The sequence below is a fragment of the Epinephelus fuscoguttatus genome, linkage group LG11, assembly GCF_011397635.1.
Source record: "Epinephelus fuscoguttatus linkage group LG11, E.fuscoguttatus.final_Chr_v1".
Lineage (NCBI taxonomy): Eukaryota > Metazoa > Chordata > Actinopteri > Perciformes > Serranidae > Epinephelus > Epinephelus fuscoguttatus.
The window spans coordinates 17753454-17770923 of NC_064762.1; the positions used below are offsets into that span (position 1 = coordinate 17753454).

The 17470-nt window shown below is 41.7% G+C and overlaps 1 protein-coding gene across 3 annotated transcripts in view; it reads right to left on the reverse strand.

The window, feature by feature from the left end:
• The window catches only part of stxbp5a (syntaxin binding protein 5a (tomosyn)), a 167442-nt gene that overhangs the window by 94537 nt on the left and 55435 nt on the right, over window positions 1–17470 (reverse strand). For all 3 annotated transcript variants that reach the window (XM_049589393.1, XM_049589392.1, XM_049589394.1), the window contains 2 exons: window positions 15430–15511; window positions 13273–13373 (listed from right to left, as the gene is read on the reverse strand). In XM_049589393.1, coding sequence (XP_049445350.1) covers window positions 13273–13373; window positions 15430–15511 — 183 coding nt within the window. The remainder of the gene's footprint in view (window positions 1–13272; window positions 13374–15429; window positions 15512–17470) is intronic.

Here is a 17470-nt window from a genome sequence, read left to right on the forward strand (position 1 = left end):
GAATAAATCCCCAACAGTGTCACCAGCAAAACACCCCCACACCATCACACCTCCTCCTCCATGCTTCACAGTGGGAACCAGGCATGTGGAATCCATCCGTTCACCTTTTCTGCGTCTCACAAAGACACGGCGGTTGGAACCAAAGATCTCAAATTTGGACTCATCAGACCAAAGCACAGATTTCCACTGGTCTAATGTCCATTCCTTGTGTTTCTTGGCCCAAACAAATCTCTTCTGCTTGTTGCCACTCCTTAGCAGTGGTTTCCTAGCAGCTATTTGACCATGAAGGCCTGATTCGCGCAGTCTCCTCTTAACAGTTGTTCTAGAGATGGGTCTGCTGCTACAACTCTGTGTGGCATTCATCTGGTCTCTGATCTGAGCTGCTGTTAACTTGCGATTTCTGAGGCTGGTGACTTGGATGAACTTATCCTCAGAAGCAGAGGTGACTCTTGGTCTTCCTTTCCTGGGTCGGTCCTCATGTGTGCCAGTTTCGTTGTAGCGCTTGATGGTTTTTGCGACTCCACTTGGGGACACATTTAAAGTTTTTGCAATTTTCCGGACTGACTGACCTTCATTTCTTAAAGTAATGATGGCCACTCGTTTTTCTTTAGTTAGCTGATTGGTTCTTGCCATAATATGAATTTTAACAGTTGTCCAATAGGGCTGTCGGCTGTGTATTAACCTGACTTCTGCACAACACAACTGATGGCACAACCCCATTGATAAAGCAAGAAATTCCACTAATTAACCCTGATAAGGCACACCTGTGAAGTGGAAACCATGTCAGATGACTACCTCTTGAAGCTCATGGAGAGAATGCCAAGAGTGTGCAAAGCAGTAATCAGAGCAAAGGGTGGCTATTTTGAAGAAAGTAGAATATGAAACATGTTTTCAGTTATTTCACCTTTTTTTGTTAAGTACATAACTCCACATGTGTTCATTCATAGTTTTGATGCCTTCAGTGAGAATCTACAATGTAAATAGTCATGAAAATAAAGAAAACGCATTGAATGAGAAGGTGTGTCCAAACTTTTGGCCTGTACTGTATGTTTACAAGCACAAGAGTCCAGCGAGCCACCGAAGGACCGCCCTGCAGATTTACTATTGGTTCTGCAACGTAGGGAGTTTTTTTAAACTCTGAAATTGTATCCGCCCATCTAAACACAAAATCAGGGAGAAAGTCATCAGTCTTTAGTTAAGCAAAGCGTCTAAAGACTGACTTGTGAGTCTACCTACCGCCACACATGGATTCTAACTCTGTGGGAAACCCTGATGTGTAATGTGCTGAGAAAGACATCTTTAAAGAATCCTGCTGGTGCACACAACAATGGCAGGGGAAGGTGCTGACATGAAGATAATGACGGCTGGTTATGTTTCAAAATATAACACTTGTCATATACTGTACAGTAATCAAAGCTGTATCTGTTAATCCCGTTATCTTGTCTGGCCAATATTCTTGTCAGAACATCAACAAGTTTTGGAGTAACTGAGAGTTCAGATATTCCTTTGGGCACTGTTGAAACTTTGATTCTTACAACAAAGATGTAGATAACAACTAAACAAAAAAGTTGATTAAGTGTTGAATAGCCTTTGGATGTTTGTGAACATCTCATCGCTGTTTAAATAAGAAAAAAACAAATCAAACAGAAGTCAGTGACGTACAGTATCCATTTGGCAAAGCTCCAGACCGGATGGAGGAGTCTGTTCTGAGAGGCCAGAGACCCCAATCTACCCACAGGGTCTCAATTAAGTAGAATCTAATCTGATAACAGACTGTGTACACACACACACACACACACACAAATACACACGCTGTCTCTAAAACACATTTACACACTCTGTCTCAGCTATACATACACACACAAAGGACCTGTGGAAATCAATCCAAGCCTGGGCCTCATAATTAAAAAAAGGCTGAATGAATTCACCTTCACAGTTTTTAAATATGCATTTGTACAGTTAGAAGGTTAAAGGGATGGTTCAGATTTTTTTGAAGTGGGGTTATATGAGGTACTTGTCCATAGTCAGTGTATTACCTATAGTGGATGTCTGTCGGCACGCCCCCAGTTTGGAGAAGCAGGCTGGAATCCAACATGGAGGCTAGGCAATGTACTGCTGGGGTTGGGGGCAGCAGCAAAATGTATTTTAGCCACCTAAAACAATTTACAACAGTTTAAGTGTACGCTATATTGAGAGTATTTTCACTGCTTTATCTTTCTGTCAGACAGCTTTCTGAGAAGGAAGGTGTGAACAGCCTCAATTTCCCATCTATGCTCTCCTCAAAGCCAGACTCCATTGACAAAAACAGGAAGATTGGCTCGCTGAACACAGGAGCTGCTGGTTAACGCTGCTTCAACCAGATAGTTAGTTTGTAGCCCTTTTTAGATAGGAATTGTGCAAATTTGCAGGAAAGCCCAATCAGTCTTTTTTCAGTTTTGACAGTATAAAAACAAAATCGGGGAGTATGGCAAAATGGCGCCTACCTACTTTTGTTTATAGAGAATGCGCCTTTTTCCGGGCAATGGGGGGCGTGAGCAAGTAACAAAACATGTAGCTCAGCGTGTGATGTAAGAGGTGACATTGGAGGGAAGCCGCAGCTGGTCAGTCCTTCGGCAATTCTCTCGTAAGTCGGCCTGTTCTTCGCCGTCCCCGTCATCTGACGGTTAATGGCCTCTTTGTTTGCGAGGGGAAGGAGGGCGCGCAATTCCTTGTCTCCCCAGTTGCTCATCTTCACAGTGTCTGTCAGGTTTGTGTTTCCCTCTTCCTACTAGCTGCTCGCTAATTCCTGCTATCAGCTGTTTCCTGTTTATCCACCGCCAGTAGGTTGCACGTGCGGCATCATCAATAGCTCCTCCCAAAAGTCTTCAACAGCCCCTCCCGTTGCGGAAGGCTGCCTCGGTCTGTTTAAACTAAAAGGGTTCCGCCAATATGACTACCCTACGAGGCGGAAAATTGGGCACCTCGGATCAACTTGCCAATCTGGCTCTGTGTGTCTAAATGCTCGCAGCTTGCCGGCAAAACGGCCCAACATTCGTGGAATGTTGAATGAATGGCAGTGTAAAAGGGGCTTGTGTTACTGTGTGACTTTGGTGAATCCAAACTAACCCTATTAAACGCCAAAGTCACACAATAACACAAACAAAGTAACTGATCGGGGTAGTGGTAGACCAGCAGCTCTGGTGTTCAGCGGTGTTGAATCACTGTTTTTCCGAACAGAATCTGGCTTTGAAGGGAGTGAAATAATGGCTTCAGTTGGCCATCAGTAAGGGCTGTCTGACGGCAAGGTAAAGCAGTGAGCTGGACGTCCTCTAGTGGGACCTGCGCTCACAGCCCAGGTAAAGAAGTCTGGAGGATACAAGGCTGTCTGAGACACTGGCTTCCTTTCAGTCTCTCTTAAAAATGTACTTCGGTTGGAAAGCATATCCTGGCTTTATCTGATCTGTCTGTCTTTTTTATTGCTTTCTTATTGATGCTATTTCCCATTTTGATTTTAGTTTTGGCCTGTCTTATTTTATTTTACTTAGATGACATTTTATGACATGTCATTTATTTTAGTTTCCTTGTCTTTTAAACTTGTTTAAAAGACCACAGCAGTACATTGCTGAGCTTCCATGACAGTACTCCTGTCTGCTTCTCCAACCTGGGGGCCGACTGACATCTACTGTATGTAATTCGCATACTATGGATGGGTACAACATACAATCCCACTTCAAAAGATCCTAACTATCCCTTTAATTTGGAGAAAAACAGAGAGAACGAAAAAAAGGTCCGGCAGCACATTCAGTTGAATATGTCTGAATAAACTCTAATCAGCTGAATAATTTAATTTTCCAAGTATTTTGAGCCATTTAATTGATGCAATACTAATGTCAACAAACTACAAAGTGGATATTTTAAGGTTTCAGTCTTTTCTATAAAATACTTCAAGAGGGGCTGTGACTCCTGCTGGGATCAAACCTTTAGGCTTTTTAAATTCATACATTAAGTGACTACATTAAGTGATGCAATCAGTTATTGTTCTGATAGAAACAAAATCATCTTAAGACTTTAACAATGGACAAGTAAAAGAAGAGACTTCAGCTCTTTTTTGTGTTGTGTGTGTATTCGTGTGTGTGTGTGTGTGTGTGTGTGTGTGTGTGTGTGTACATGTGATGACCCCGGCTCCCCCCTCTTATTATCTCCCATCATATCACCCTGCATCGACGATAGATTCCACATCTGCAGTGCATCCCTGTGAGGCCAGGAGGTGACGAGAGCATCCTACGCCAGAATGACTCTGCAGGATTTCTTCTGCGCTCCCTCCATCCCCACACTCCTACCCACAGACTGACTCACTGCTCTCTGGCTGAGGCCCAGTCTGTCTCAACTCCTCCTCTCCTCCCTTCTCTCCTCTCTCCTAGTGCCTGTGATCTGATGTGAATGGATGCTGATGCTGGAGGGCTTTCTGCAACACTGCTTTCACCCATCAACTCATATTCTGATCAGGGGAAGGAATGAGAGAAGGAGGAGGGAAGGTGGGAGAGGAGGGTCTGTTTGGAGTATTGGAATGAAGCCTCGGATGATAAGAGGTCTGGAGGTTTTGGAAGGTGAACTGGGGCTATTGTCCGATCAGTGCTGCACATGTACAGCTCTCAGCAGAGATCAGACGGAAATGAGGGAGCTCACTCGTTAGCTACTTCCAAAAACACAACTAAAAAATGTGTTTAATCTAGAACGTTATTGATTTAGACTGCAGTCTCATGAGGTATATAACACAAACAGATAATACAGATTTAACAAGAAGCAAGACGTATAATGTTGTCATGGATACACCCAGCTAGCATTCATATGTGGGGTCCATGTACCTAGTAAATGGGTTGACAAATGGGTTTGTTCATGGGTTCAATATTGGCCCCAAGCCATTTGCCCACATGGTTGGGTTTACCCAAGTAGGCCCCACATGGTTATGCCAGGGCCACCTGGGTACCAAGTGGGTAATGGTCCAAAATGGGCATCCTATCTAGGGCCCAACTGGATAAAACCAACCATGTGGGCAAGTGGCATAGGGCCAATATTGAACCCTTGATCAATCCCATATATAGCCCATTTTTTTGCCCGTTTACTACCCACATGGGCCCCACATACAAACTATAAAACTATCATAAAAATATATATATATTAAAAAATCATTTGTTATTGTGTACCATTGGATGTACTGACAACCGAAGATATAGAAACATAGATGCTTAATTTTCTGCTGGATCATATGTCAATGGCACCACCATATTGGAGAGGCAAGACTTGCATGTAAACAAATGCAAGTAAACAGGGGAACTGCTTTTTTCTGGATTCAAAAAACAAACAAACATTTATATTTCTCAACCGATTGCTATGAGTCATTTTTATATTGATGGGTTTATGATCTACATACAGTAAAAAAAGAGAATTTTGTCTCTAATTCAACAGAATTTTGATATTTAACATGAGGCTCACTGCTGGATGCTCAGAAGAGGAGTGTGTTTAAGGCTTAGATCAACTGATTTATTTACGTGGTTTAAAATACTTCCTTGTCATGAGGAATTGTCAGCCAGACATGGTCTTGGCTTATTGTCCTTGGTTAAATACTTGTGGAAATGTCCCTGTATAAATTAATTCAATGTGGAAGTAGCTAACTTATCAGCTTGCTAGCGCTCCAGTAAGCTAACGCTGTCTGCTTTAATAACTCCTTGATCATAACAGAATATAATAACTTTCAATACTGCTTATTTTAGAAGGCCACAGCAAGAGAACGTGCTCTTTGTGTATGTAATATATTGGTGTTAAGATTCTCGTCTGCATCCAGGCACAAGAAAATGAGAGGCTAGCTAAAATTAGACCTCTAGCTACATTTACTATGGCGAACGTTGGCAACCAGAAACAAACATAAATGATCCCTTGTCTGCTTGATAATCTAATCAAAGAACATGTTTTTTGCAGTGGCCTTTCTTAAATAAGCAGTGGTTAAAGATACTATATTCTGTTTTGGCCAAGGAGTTAATAAGCAGACAGTGTTGGCTAGCTAGAGTGCTAGCAAGTTGATAAGTTAGGTACTTCCACATTAAACTACATTATATCCACCTTATTTTCAAACACGGAAGTAAATAGCGATCAACTTCCATGTTTTTGTGCGTGACTTCCGGTCAGCCGCTTTCCCTCATGTTTTCCCTTCCCGGAGCTAACGGTGCAAGCTATGTTTTTTTTTTTCAATTTTCAACTGTTTATGTTAGTCAATCAGTTAGTTAGTTAGTTAGTTAGTCTCTGTATTTTATATAGATAACTGTGCCCACGTTTCCGTTATCTGGTAATTGCCGGTAAATATAATTCCCTCTAAACGCGAATAAATCGCACGTCAATCAAAAACTATGAACCAAAAAAGCTCAATCTATCCCGAGTGAGACAAACTGCTTAATCCCCGTCTCTAGTGTACCAGCAGAGAACCTGCAGAACCGAATCAGCGAACAAACACACCGGGCTACACAGCCTCTCTACCTGAGCAGTTGAAGCTACGGCTCGCACCCTCGACACACAGACGGTGCTTCTGCATGCCAGCCAAACATGTGCGCAACTGTGAGAAACAAATATGTGAGGTGTATGCTGCTTTTCTATCTTTTTTTTCCCCTTTTCTTTCATTCTTTCTGTCAGCGACATACACTCCTAACACAGGACGGGTTGTTTTTATTGATTGAGTTTATTATTAAGCCATAGTGATGCGCGAATCGGCTCTGATAGCACCCGAATCAGCATGTACGCATCAACCATCCAGCCATTACAAAATGATTGAGCTAGCAAAGCAATTTTGTGTTGCTATACGTGGTATTTATTTCAGTTTTGGGAAATCACAATGTCTAGAAAGCGTCACTGGCTGCAGCTGACAGGGACAGCTAACAGCAGCAGCAAAGCTAACATCAGGACGTCATCTGTTAAAAGCCTCCCGTTGTGGGATACGACATGAAACTACTCCAGTTAGCTCAATCATGTTGTAACTAAGACATCCGCTAGAAAAAAATATTTTTTTCACGGACCGTTTATTGAGTTATTATAGACACCTCTAGAGGCTAACGGTTAGCCCAGCTAATCTACGATAACCATGTTATTAATTACACACAATGAAATAGTAATGTTTGTTCACTCATTGTGTGTATAGACTTTACAAACATCAGATTAGTCTAAACGGTGATATAGTGATGTGAAAAATGTGATATATATATATATATATATATATATATAGCTAAACTCAACAAGTTAAACAACAAGGTGATTCCCATTTACACAGTGGTCAAGAGTACTGGACCGGAAGTATCGCACACAAAAAAAAGGAAGCTGGCTGCATTCTGTTTTGCCTCCGTGTTTCCATGAAAAATAAGGTGGATAGGGATGTCTCCACAAGTATTTAACCAAGGAAAAAAGGCTTGACAAATTTAGTTTTAACAGTTAGAATTTTCCACCAGGTAGGCAATTCAGTTCTAATCTTTTAATTTCATAAACACATTGATGCTCATTTTAAATACATTAAATCAGGTACCGCCATGGCTTGAGTGTATTTAATGCAAATTTATCAGTTGCAAAAAACAAAAACAAAAAAAGGTCAGCAACTTCGTTACACAAATCCTGGGGAAATATTTTTGTTAGCCTGCATTGACTTTAGCCATACCATACATATGGTAACATTTTGGTTATTAGCAGGCTTAAAGAAAGACGTCAGCAGGAGAGCGGTACCCTATGAATGCCACCCAATATGTTAAATCAACAGAACAACATTTTAAAAGAAATTAACTTAATCCCTTTCTAGCGGAATGTTAAATGAGAATATTGATACTACTCTTATGCCTATGGGCTAAGTAGCTGCAGACCTGGAAGCAAGAGGTGATTAGCCTAGCTTAGCCAGAAGAAACAGCTAGCCTGTCTCTGTCCAAACTTCTAACAAAATTCTAGCACCTCTAAAGCTAAAAACGCTAACACACTGAATCTTGTTTCTTTAATCTGTACACAAACAGAAATGTAACTCTAACAACTTGTGGTTTTATGGGGAGTTGTATTGGAACTTTCCGGAGTTAGGCTAGCTTCAGAGTTTTGTCGTTGCAAAGTTATCCAGGTTAAACGACGTAACTCAATCTACAATCACAGATTGTCATGTTTGCATTGTTGATTTTGTACAGGTTAAACAAATGAGAAATAATGTTTAAATATAATATAAAGTTATTGGTAGCCAAATTTATTTACTTTTGAGAGAGCCAGTCTAGCTGTTTCCCCCTGCTTCCAGTCTTTATGCTAAACTGAGCTAACCAACTCAAGGCTTTATCAATCTTCTCAGCTAACTCACAGTAAGACAGATAGTTGGTAAATTTCCTAAAATCTTTAACTATTCCTTAAAATCAAGCAAACACCAACACAATGAACCTTTTGTACTTTGTTGTACTTTAAGTACTTGTGGGAGAACACATTTGGTATGTGACAGGCTGTTGTTATTTTTATTCTGTTGCACCCTGTTAAGAGGGTGTCGTGGCAGTTCTGGTTGGGTGACTGTCCTTTTGTTGACAAGGAAATGGCTCTCTTGTCCTCTACACCCTGACAAGCTAAAGTCAAGCTTTGAACAAACATCGAGGGGAAAAACAAAGGAGCAAAGGTAAAAAGTGGGAGACAGAGTGGCAGTGGCTGACTAAGGCCTTTATAGGTTTTACAGATCTGTCTGATTCAATCCTGCAACGTGTCTGTCTTAAAAACCATTTCCACTGTTTCCTGGCTTCGCTTGGATCAGTCATTCTAATGTTCAGATGACACTTCAAACTGTGATCTTCCAATAACCATTTGGAAATGTAACCTGATGGTATTTCTTTTGTCAGCTATATTAAAAAAAACCTTGATCCACACAACAACAGTGGGCATACCTTTTATAAAAATAAACAAAGCAGAGATATTTGCAGCTTTTACAGCCAGAGGAAATCTTTGAAGCTTCTCAGAGTGCAAGACACTTGGCTAAACTGTGTGATAGGAAAGTTGGATAAGATGGGCTCAACAAAACCCTGATGGTCCCATTAACTTAGGCGGCAGCTCCTTTGGGGCAGCTATTATAATAATAGCTACAGAGGACTGCAGAGTTATATATCAATTCACAGAAGGGGAAAATGGAGTGCTGATCTGCAAACACTTGAACACAATCCGATACCAATGTAAAATGCAATTACCTTTCATATAGAACATTTCATATGTACTGCTTGAATGAAGAGGTAAAGACTGAAAAAGTTGCTGCCAAGTAAGATTTGTTTCTCTGCTAACTTGAGTCAGCAAAGCCACAGCATAAATGAAGGCTAATATTGCTGTCTTTAAGAGGCTGTGGCACGCTTATTTTTTAAGATAGCATGAAGGTTGTGGTAGAAACCCTTAGAAATCCAAATGAATGAATGTAGCGGAAACACTGGACTTATATTCATTGTGCCCACAGTGGCTTGGAAAACCGCCCATAACCGTGTCACACAGGGAAGAGGGAAGGCGGCTGGAGTTCCTCCAACATTTGCAGTGAGATTATCATATTTTTTTTATTGACAACAATATAGGCTGCTTCGGCTGACTTTTTTATGCGCACATGTGCCCCTAAATATTTTTTACAGTTCGCACACACCTATTTTTAGTCGCAAATGCGAGTGAAGCGCTCGCACTGTCGAGCCCTGGGCACTAACCATGTCGGCATAACTTGTTGGGAAGCGGGGTATATAACGCTCCGAAGTTAAGCTGAGTTTTGGCAAGGGAACAACGGCTATGGCCATTTTCCAAGGGGTCCCTCAGGGTGCCCTGTTTGGTTCGGTTGGCAGCAATATAGTCCACAATGAGCAGCACTAAAATCAACCTGCGTAGTTGTCCCTCCATTTTGACATTAGAAAGTGTCACATTTATCTTGCAAGTGTACTCTTCTTCAACATTTGGTTTACTTCCTGGATTTTTCCCACATGGAAATTCTGACCAATAAAGAGCAGCTTTCTAGCGCAAGGCATTTTATCTGGTCTGCTTGCAAATGCTGCCGTGAGAACATGAACCAACTCTAGGCAATTATGGAACTTGGTCAGGAATATTGTTATGTTCCATTTAGTCTCAAAAATATCGAGATATATATCGTGTATCCAGATATAGCCTAAAAAAATAAAGTGATTTTTCAGGACCTATCGCCTAGCCCCTATACTACGATGTATGACAGGCATCGATGCACCCGCAGCCATTACATATAAGCCCACATATTAGCTGGGTTTGGTGCAGGACATGTCAGGATATGCAGATTTCTATTTCCCAACATCCTGGATCAGCAGATTTGCGATGCAGCTGATGTGTGTTGCACTTAACACATACAGTACACAAACACATTCACACTTCTGGGCAATTAGGTTTCCAATTCAGCTGAGCTGTATTTCTTTGGCATGTGGAGAAGCCAGAAACCTCACAGAGAAGAGTTGTTATCATTAAGTTGAGTGATTCCAAGCTGTCAGGTGCAGAACAGCAGACTGATGATCTCAGACCGAGACTGTCTCACTCATGAGCCAAGCACTGTATTTGCATTTTCTCCCACAAACATCTTACACATTATGTATGGATGAGGAGCGAAAGCCAGCATTCGTCCTCTTGAAATTTTAATTTTAATGGCATGAGAAAAGGGAATGAAGAGTTACATGTTCCTCCTCTCTCCTTCTTTCATTCTATATGGTTACGCTCCCTATCTCTAACTCATTAACTACTCTTCCTCACAAGCCTCCTCTTCCCATTGCTTTCATTGAACTCTCTCCTCTTTCTGAATGTCTCATGTGACTTTGCAGCTTCTCCTTCCCATCCTGACGTCCCTTGAGATGCAGTAACTCTGCTCCTTTCTTGCTGATGTGTCTCGAGGTCGTTGCGTTGGACGGCGGTGCTTACTAAATGTCAGAAGCGGTCAAGCGCCTCCGCAAGAACACAACCCGCCCTAAAAGCCGCTGCCGGCCACCTGTCCATCAGATCAGCGCTGCCTCAGATCATTGGCTCTGACGTTTAACCCATTCACCACTTTTCACTGTGACAGATCACTGGCCAATGATATGATTGGCTCTGATGGGTAAACACTGCATCTGTGATTGGAGGAGACAGTGGACGGCAACTTCCTTGAGGTGAGGTGATTCTGCACTTCACTCTGTCTTATATCTCACAACTAGAACATTTGCAAATGAAAAGAAAACATTTTTTATGCAGTGCTTTTTTTGCTTGTCAGCCAAATATCAGTTCTTGGATGTCGGATTGTCCTTGATGTAGCACCAAGGAAAGTTCTGAAAATGCTCCCTGATGCCAACTGTATAAACACGGGATAACACTTTTTGATAGTAGATAGTCAAGCCTCCTACTGACTGTGGGTTTTTAGCTAGTTTAGTGCAGCTGTACTGTGCTACTGTGCTTAGCTGTACTGTGCGCCCATTTATAAAATTCATACATGTATGGTCTACGACAGTCCCAAATCCAAAAACTAGAGGGCGAAAACTCAAATTTGTGATAATCCAATATTCCACAGAGTGGAACCATCATCTACTTTTGGACCACGACCCACCAGTTGGGAACCACTGTTATGGGGTTTAAAGTCTGGAGCAGAGCTTAGATCAGAGCCCGGTTTAAACCCAACATTTTTTTTAAGGATACGAATGTGGACATTGAAGGCTGACTCTCGTCTTTCTTTCCATAGCAAGCCTTCGTCATGTGCCTCTTAAGTGTCCAGGTCCCTGTCTTTTTGCTGTCACATACCAGCACCGTACTGCACTTGGTACACTCAATAAAGCCGACACACACGTTGTCACCGTCGACAACTCACATGTGCGCGGCCAGTGGCGCCGTCAAGGGAAAAACAAAGAAATAACAAAGAAAACAAACATTCTGTGTGTCCACAAAATCAGTCCCTAATTCATTGTCTATGGAACAGCTCCAGACTTTATACTTGATGACATCACAAGTTCTCTGGTTTCTGGCTTTGAGAGAAAGTAGTTCATGTTCACTAAAACTGATTGAACTTTCTGAGGCCATGGACATAACATTCTGGAATTTTTAATTTAGGTAGTGTTCCCCTTAAAATTCAGTTTTGATTATTCTCATTTTATGTTAATATATTTACCATCTTACACCCGTTATCTGACCTACATGTTCTTTTTTGCACCAGCAGAACCAGTGGGTCAGCCGCCATGTACCTGTGGGTACCCAGCCTCATGCAGGACTCTGCCCTTCTCTTGTTTTGCTGTAGGCAGGACATTTACGGACGTGTAGCCACCAGCCAAAAACAGTACATAGGTCAGATCAGACCTTATTCATTCAAGTCAATTTGATTTTATTTATAGAGCCCAATAACAAAAATCACAATTTGCCTCAGAGGACTTTACAGCATAGGACATCCCTCTGTCCTTGGCCCCTCACAGCGGAAAAAAAACGTGGACACACCACCGAAACAAGACTAATATAGCACATTTAAAAAATGAGTGAATCTAGGGGTGGCTTTCACTATCACTTTAGCTAGCGAGCACTGCACGAGAGGATGAGAATGAAGAACGATGCAGAGTTTGCCTGTTTTGGTTAGCCTGCATAGCTTGCTAAAGTACTGGCTTTTTCCTTTCAACAAATGTAACGTTCCTACAACAGTAGCTTGCAGTGTCTGTAGGGGAAGTGTAGGGAGGAGGGGCCAAGATTGAGTGTTGTGTTTACAAACAGTAAGCAACTATTCCTGCATATTTTACCTCTAATTGCTTGTGTGTGTTTATATTTATGCTCTGTGTGTGTGTGTGTGTGTGTGTGTGTGTGTGTGTGTGTGTGTGTGTGTGTGTGTAACAACCAACCGGTGCAACCCTTCAGGTGTTTGGGTAGGTTCACACCTGTGCCCCAGTGATGGGGAAAGCCTCAAAGGCAAAGTAAGTGACCCAAATAATGAGCGTTCAGTCAGAGACCAACAGAGAGAGGAACAGAGAGAGCGCCTCTGTCACCTCCTTTGCCCTGTGCACAGTTTTGCAAGCGTGCAGACACATTTGCCAAATGAAACGCCGTCTGTTTGCATACAGCATGACAGTCAGCGAAAACTAACAGTTCACACAGGCAGCAAACTGTGACACTGGCCCCTGCACAGATAGACACAGTTCATGTTGCAGCAGAGCGAATGTGAGGGCCTAATTGAGGTGAAAAAGAGAGGGGGGGAGGGGAGGGATGCTGAGACAGACACATCATCGACTTAGCACTGAAGGTTTTCTCGACATTTGCAGCTCCGTGCGCTCTTCTTACCTCTCTCTGTTGAACTTGAGGGAGTGGAGGATGGCTGGTCTCTTCTGCCTCAGGTTCCACAGGTGAACGCTGTCGTCAGCCAGAGCACTCACCAGCGCTCCCTGTCATAACAGAGGGGGCATTTTATTTTACATTCAAAGACGGATGTCATCACTGAAATACATGGGGGCTATGAGAATCTTCCACATATCTATAGACTGCCTATGGTTCCTGTGGGCATGACGCACATAAGTCAGACAGCACTCCCTGGAAACTGAGTTAAAATCAGGCGGCCTTCTCCCAGGTAACGCCGATGATTCATAAGACGTATATAAGAGTACGTGCGCATGTAGGAGGCACTAAAAATCCTCTCCGTCTCTCCGAGGGTTTGTTTAAACTGCTGAATCACAGTCACTGACTGACACACACACACACACACACACATACACACACACGGCTAGGCATGGAATACTGCATTTTTAATAAACATAAATCAAACTCATGTTTTTTTCATGCGAATTCTGAATCATAAAGTGCTGTAGGTATTCAGCACTCAGAGCATGTTCCCAGCCTGTCAATCGACACAAAACGCTGAAGAATTTTCCCCGTGGTCTGTGCTGTAGGTTCGCTTCTTAACACGACATAAAGACATAACTGCCTATTCTAAGCTGAGCTATTGCCCACAGTAACAGAGGCTGGCTGAGCTGTGAGCTGATCCACATCTGAGATTTTCTGTGATTTAAAAAAGGACAAATGCAAAGGCTGTTAAGAATCTGTGGTGAGAATAAACTGACTATTTCAATACTTCGGCTGAAAGGTAATAAATTGACAAAGCCCCCAAAAAGTGTTGACAAGTATGTTGAATCAAAAACCTAGAGATCCTCAACATTCTCCATGAACATACAGGATCAATTTATATGAATGTTACATGGTAAGAGTAGTCTGTACTCTGTTTTATTTTAATTTCTTGGTTGAAGTAGTACTGTCAGAAATAATGATTTGTCAATATATATTGATTCTGAATATTTGAATCAGTTTCAATACTCATTTTCCACAGTGCTGACACATTAGTACCAGCTGTGTTTTCTCGCTGTCTCATATTGCTAAAGTTTAGTTCAGTCATTCTGCTGGTCTCTGCTACTAACAAAGAAAAGAAAAGTCACTGTTGTCAAATCATAGCTTTGTTTATCTTTAAATAAATAATGTATGCCCTTGAAGTCTGAAGATTTTTTTCCTGTGGTATCAAAAATGGTATTGGATATCTTATTTTTTCGAGGTATTCTATCAAAGTAAGAAACTCCACCACCTCTATGTAGAGCCTATGCCATAGCCTAAGTTTCTGTGAAGTGCTGTAAATTTTAATTTATTCAAAACACACATTAAACACACATTAAACATGGCTTAATAGAGACAATTTCAAACACAAGCACACAAATCAGCTTCACTATAACTCACAGCATTCACAGACAAACACTTGTCTTTATCTGGACACATTTTCCCCACAAATACAACATGCTAATGTTTTTAGCACAAGCCTATGGCATTTTACATTGTATAAATAAGCCTAGCAGCTAGCTGACTTTTCCTCTTCTCATATAAAACCAGGGACAACAGCAACATTTAATAAAGGTTACGGTACATAATTTGGCTCCATTACAACTCACAAGGTTCACCGACAAAACAACTGTCTTATACTAAACACGTTTTCCAAACAAATATGCAACATGCTAACGTTATTAGCATAAGCCTATGGCATTTTACATTGTATCAATTAGCCTAGCGACTAATGGTGATTTCTTCTACTCGTATGAAGCCAGGATAAATCACACACAAGACTGATTGCAATTTTGCAGAGGCTTTATTGTCGTCACAACTTACTGTTTCTTATCTGTGAAATTAAAGTAAATAAAAGCTTTGTTTCCACTGAGGGAAATGGTTTCAGCTTACAAAAATAGACAGGAGGTCGGCATAATGTATAGTTACATTTCTGGGGAAGCGCATGTCAGGCTACGCCACAGATACAGTGTCAAGGAGGAGGATCATAACCTAACCCTACTAACACAAGGGGAATCTGGTCGAATGAATCTTAAACAGAAATAAGCCTTTATGAATCTGTCTTTGGCTTTGTACTTTGTACACTCTAACTCCAGTGTTTCTCTCATGTTTTTTGTGACTTACCTCATTGATGAGAAACTGTAGCTGGATGACGGCCGCTCCACTCTCGTGCTGACAGTAACACTCCACGCCAGGACGACCAAACCTGAAAGGTTCTCTGTCAAGGAATGTACAGTACCACAAAAGGAGATGTTCCACCAAGCTACTCATTTTTGTTTGTGTAGGCACTGAGCCTGGTGTGCACTGAATATGCATGAGGTGAATGTGTGGCACCCCAGGACAAACGCCTCAGCATTTGAAGGTCATTTTCTCCTCGCTACACCAGATTCAAAGGTCATGACATCTGTTACCTAGTTACCTGTAAGAATGGAAAATGAAATATCAACAGTAACATTTTTATGGTCGGCCGACTGAGCTTGAACATATACACCACCTACAACATAGAAAGACTGCAGGACTTCAGCTTTTCTGACTCCTCACAGGCCTGTGAAACATGTTTCTTTCTTGGAAACACTGTAATTATTCAAAACCTTACCAGTATGCACCATAGGCCTTAAACTTACCAGGGAGCGTATTGTTTTAAGAGACCATGTTCTTAAAATAAAGGCACTTAAGTTAGCCACTAACTAGACACTTAAGTTAATTCAGGTGTTCATGCAACCTAATCTCCAGAATAAATGTTGGCACTGTACATCTCGTCAAACCACAGATATGTAACATTTTACATTTCATAGGTAATAGCTATGTTAAAATATTACATATCTTTAGGTTATGATAACACCGAGATTAATGTGTGGTTAAGGCACAGGGTTTGGAAAAGATTATGTTCGGCTTAAAATACAAGGTTATGTCACCACAACCACCACTGGAAGTGTCCCAATGCCTCGCTAAAAGACACCCAGTTTTGGTGCCATAATTATGACAAAAAATGTTATGTCTCACTAAAAACACCCAGTTTTGGTGCCACAATCATGACAGGAAATGGGTTGAAGTCTCGGTAAAACACACCCAGTTTTAGTGCCACAATCGAGACTGGAAATGGGCCAATGTCTCACTAAGAAATACCCAGTTTTGGTGACAAAATCACGACTGGAAATGCTACAAATACTCGCTAAGAAAACACCCAGTTTTGGTGCCACAATTACGACTGGAAATGCTTAGATGTCTCGCTAAAATACAACTGGTTTTAGAGGCACAGTGTGTCTAGAAGGGCTGAAATGCCAAGTTGTTTTTTGGTCTCGACAGTGGTCTGCTGCTTGACAGCCATTTTACCCACATTTTATGCCATTCACTTGCCAGTGACAAAGTCAGCTTATATGCATGTCAGCTAATCAGAGCTACGTCACTGTAGAGATGTCAATATGCTCTGTATGAAACGTTTCATATGTAACATGTTTGTGATTTGCAGAATCAAACAATGACTGGGCTGGTTAATAATGACTTGGAAATGCTGAATCACAAACAATTGTGAGCGTTATACAGAAATAGTAGTATGTCAGACAGAAGACAGTGCCTGCGAGGAATATAGATATAGTCGAAAACAAAACAGGGGAACATTGGCAGTGCTGCAGCGAAGGAAGAAAACTGTAACAGGACCGAGGAGGAGAAAATGGAAGGAGGGGGAGAATACAGATATTCAAATATATAGAAAATGAATCAGCAAGAGAAGAGGTGGATATTATGTGAGCAGATGAGAAAATAATCGCAGGGAGGGAGGGGGAGACAGAGGACACGGTTAAACAGAGATCGGCAACTCTGATAAAAGATGCAGAGGAGAGAGAAAACACGCAGAGAGGGGCGGAAGAGATGGAGGCTGGGAAAAAAAGAGAGAGATGAGGGAAGGGAGAAGGGACTGACAGAGAATAACAGGCTTCTCCTCATGAGGAGAGTGAATGGGTGAGCTTACTGATTATATCCATTCATTCTTCCCATGACTCGCAGGACTGAGGTAGGGGGGCGGCAATTTTTCAAACAGGGGGCACATAGAGGTGTAACACCCTAGGGACGACGCTATTGCTCATCATTAGTTAGTGTGTGTGTGTGTGTGTGTGTGTGTGTAAGGGTGGGGGGTTGTGTGTTTCTGCACATGACCAGCTACTATAAA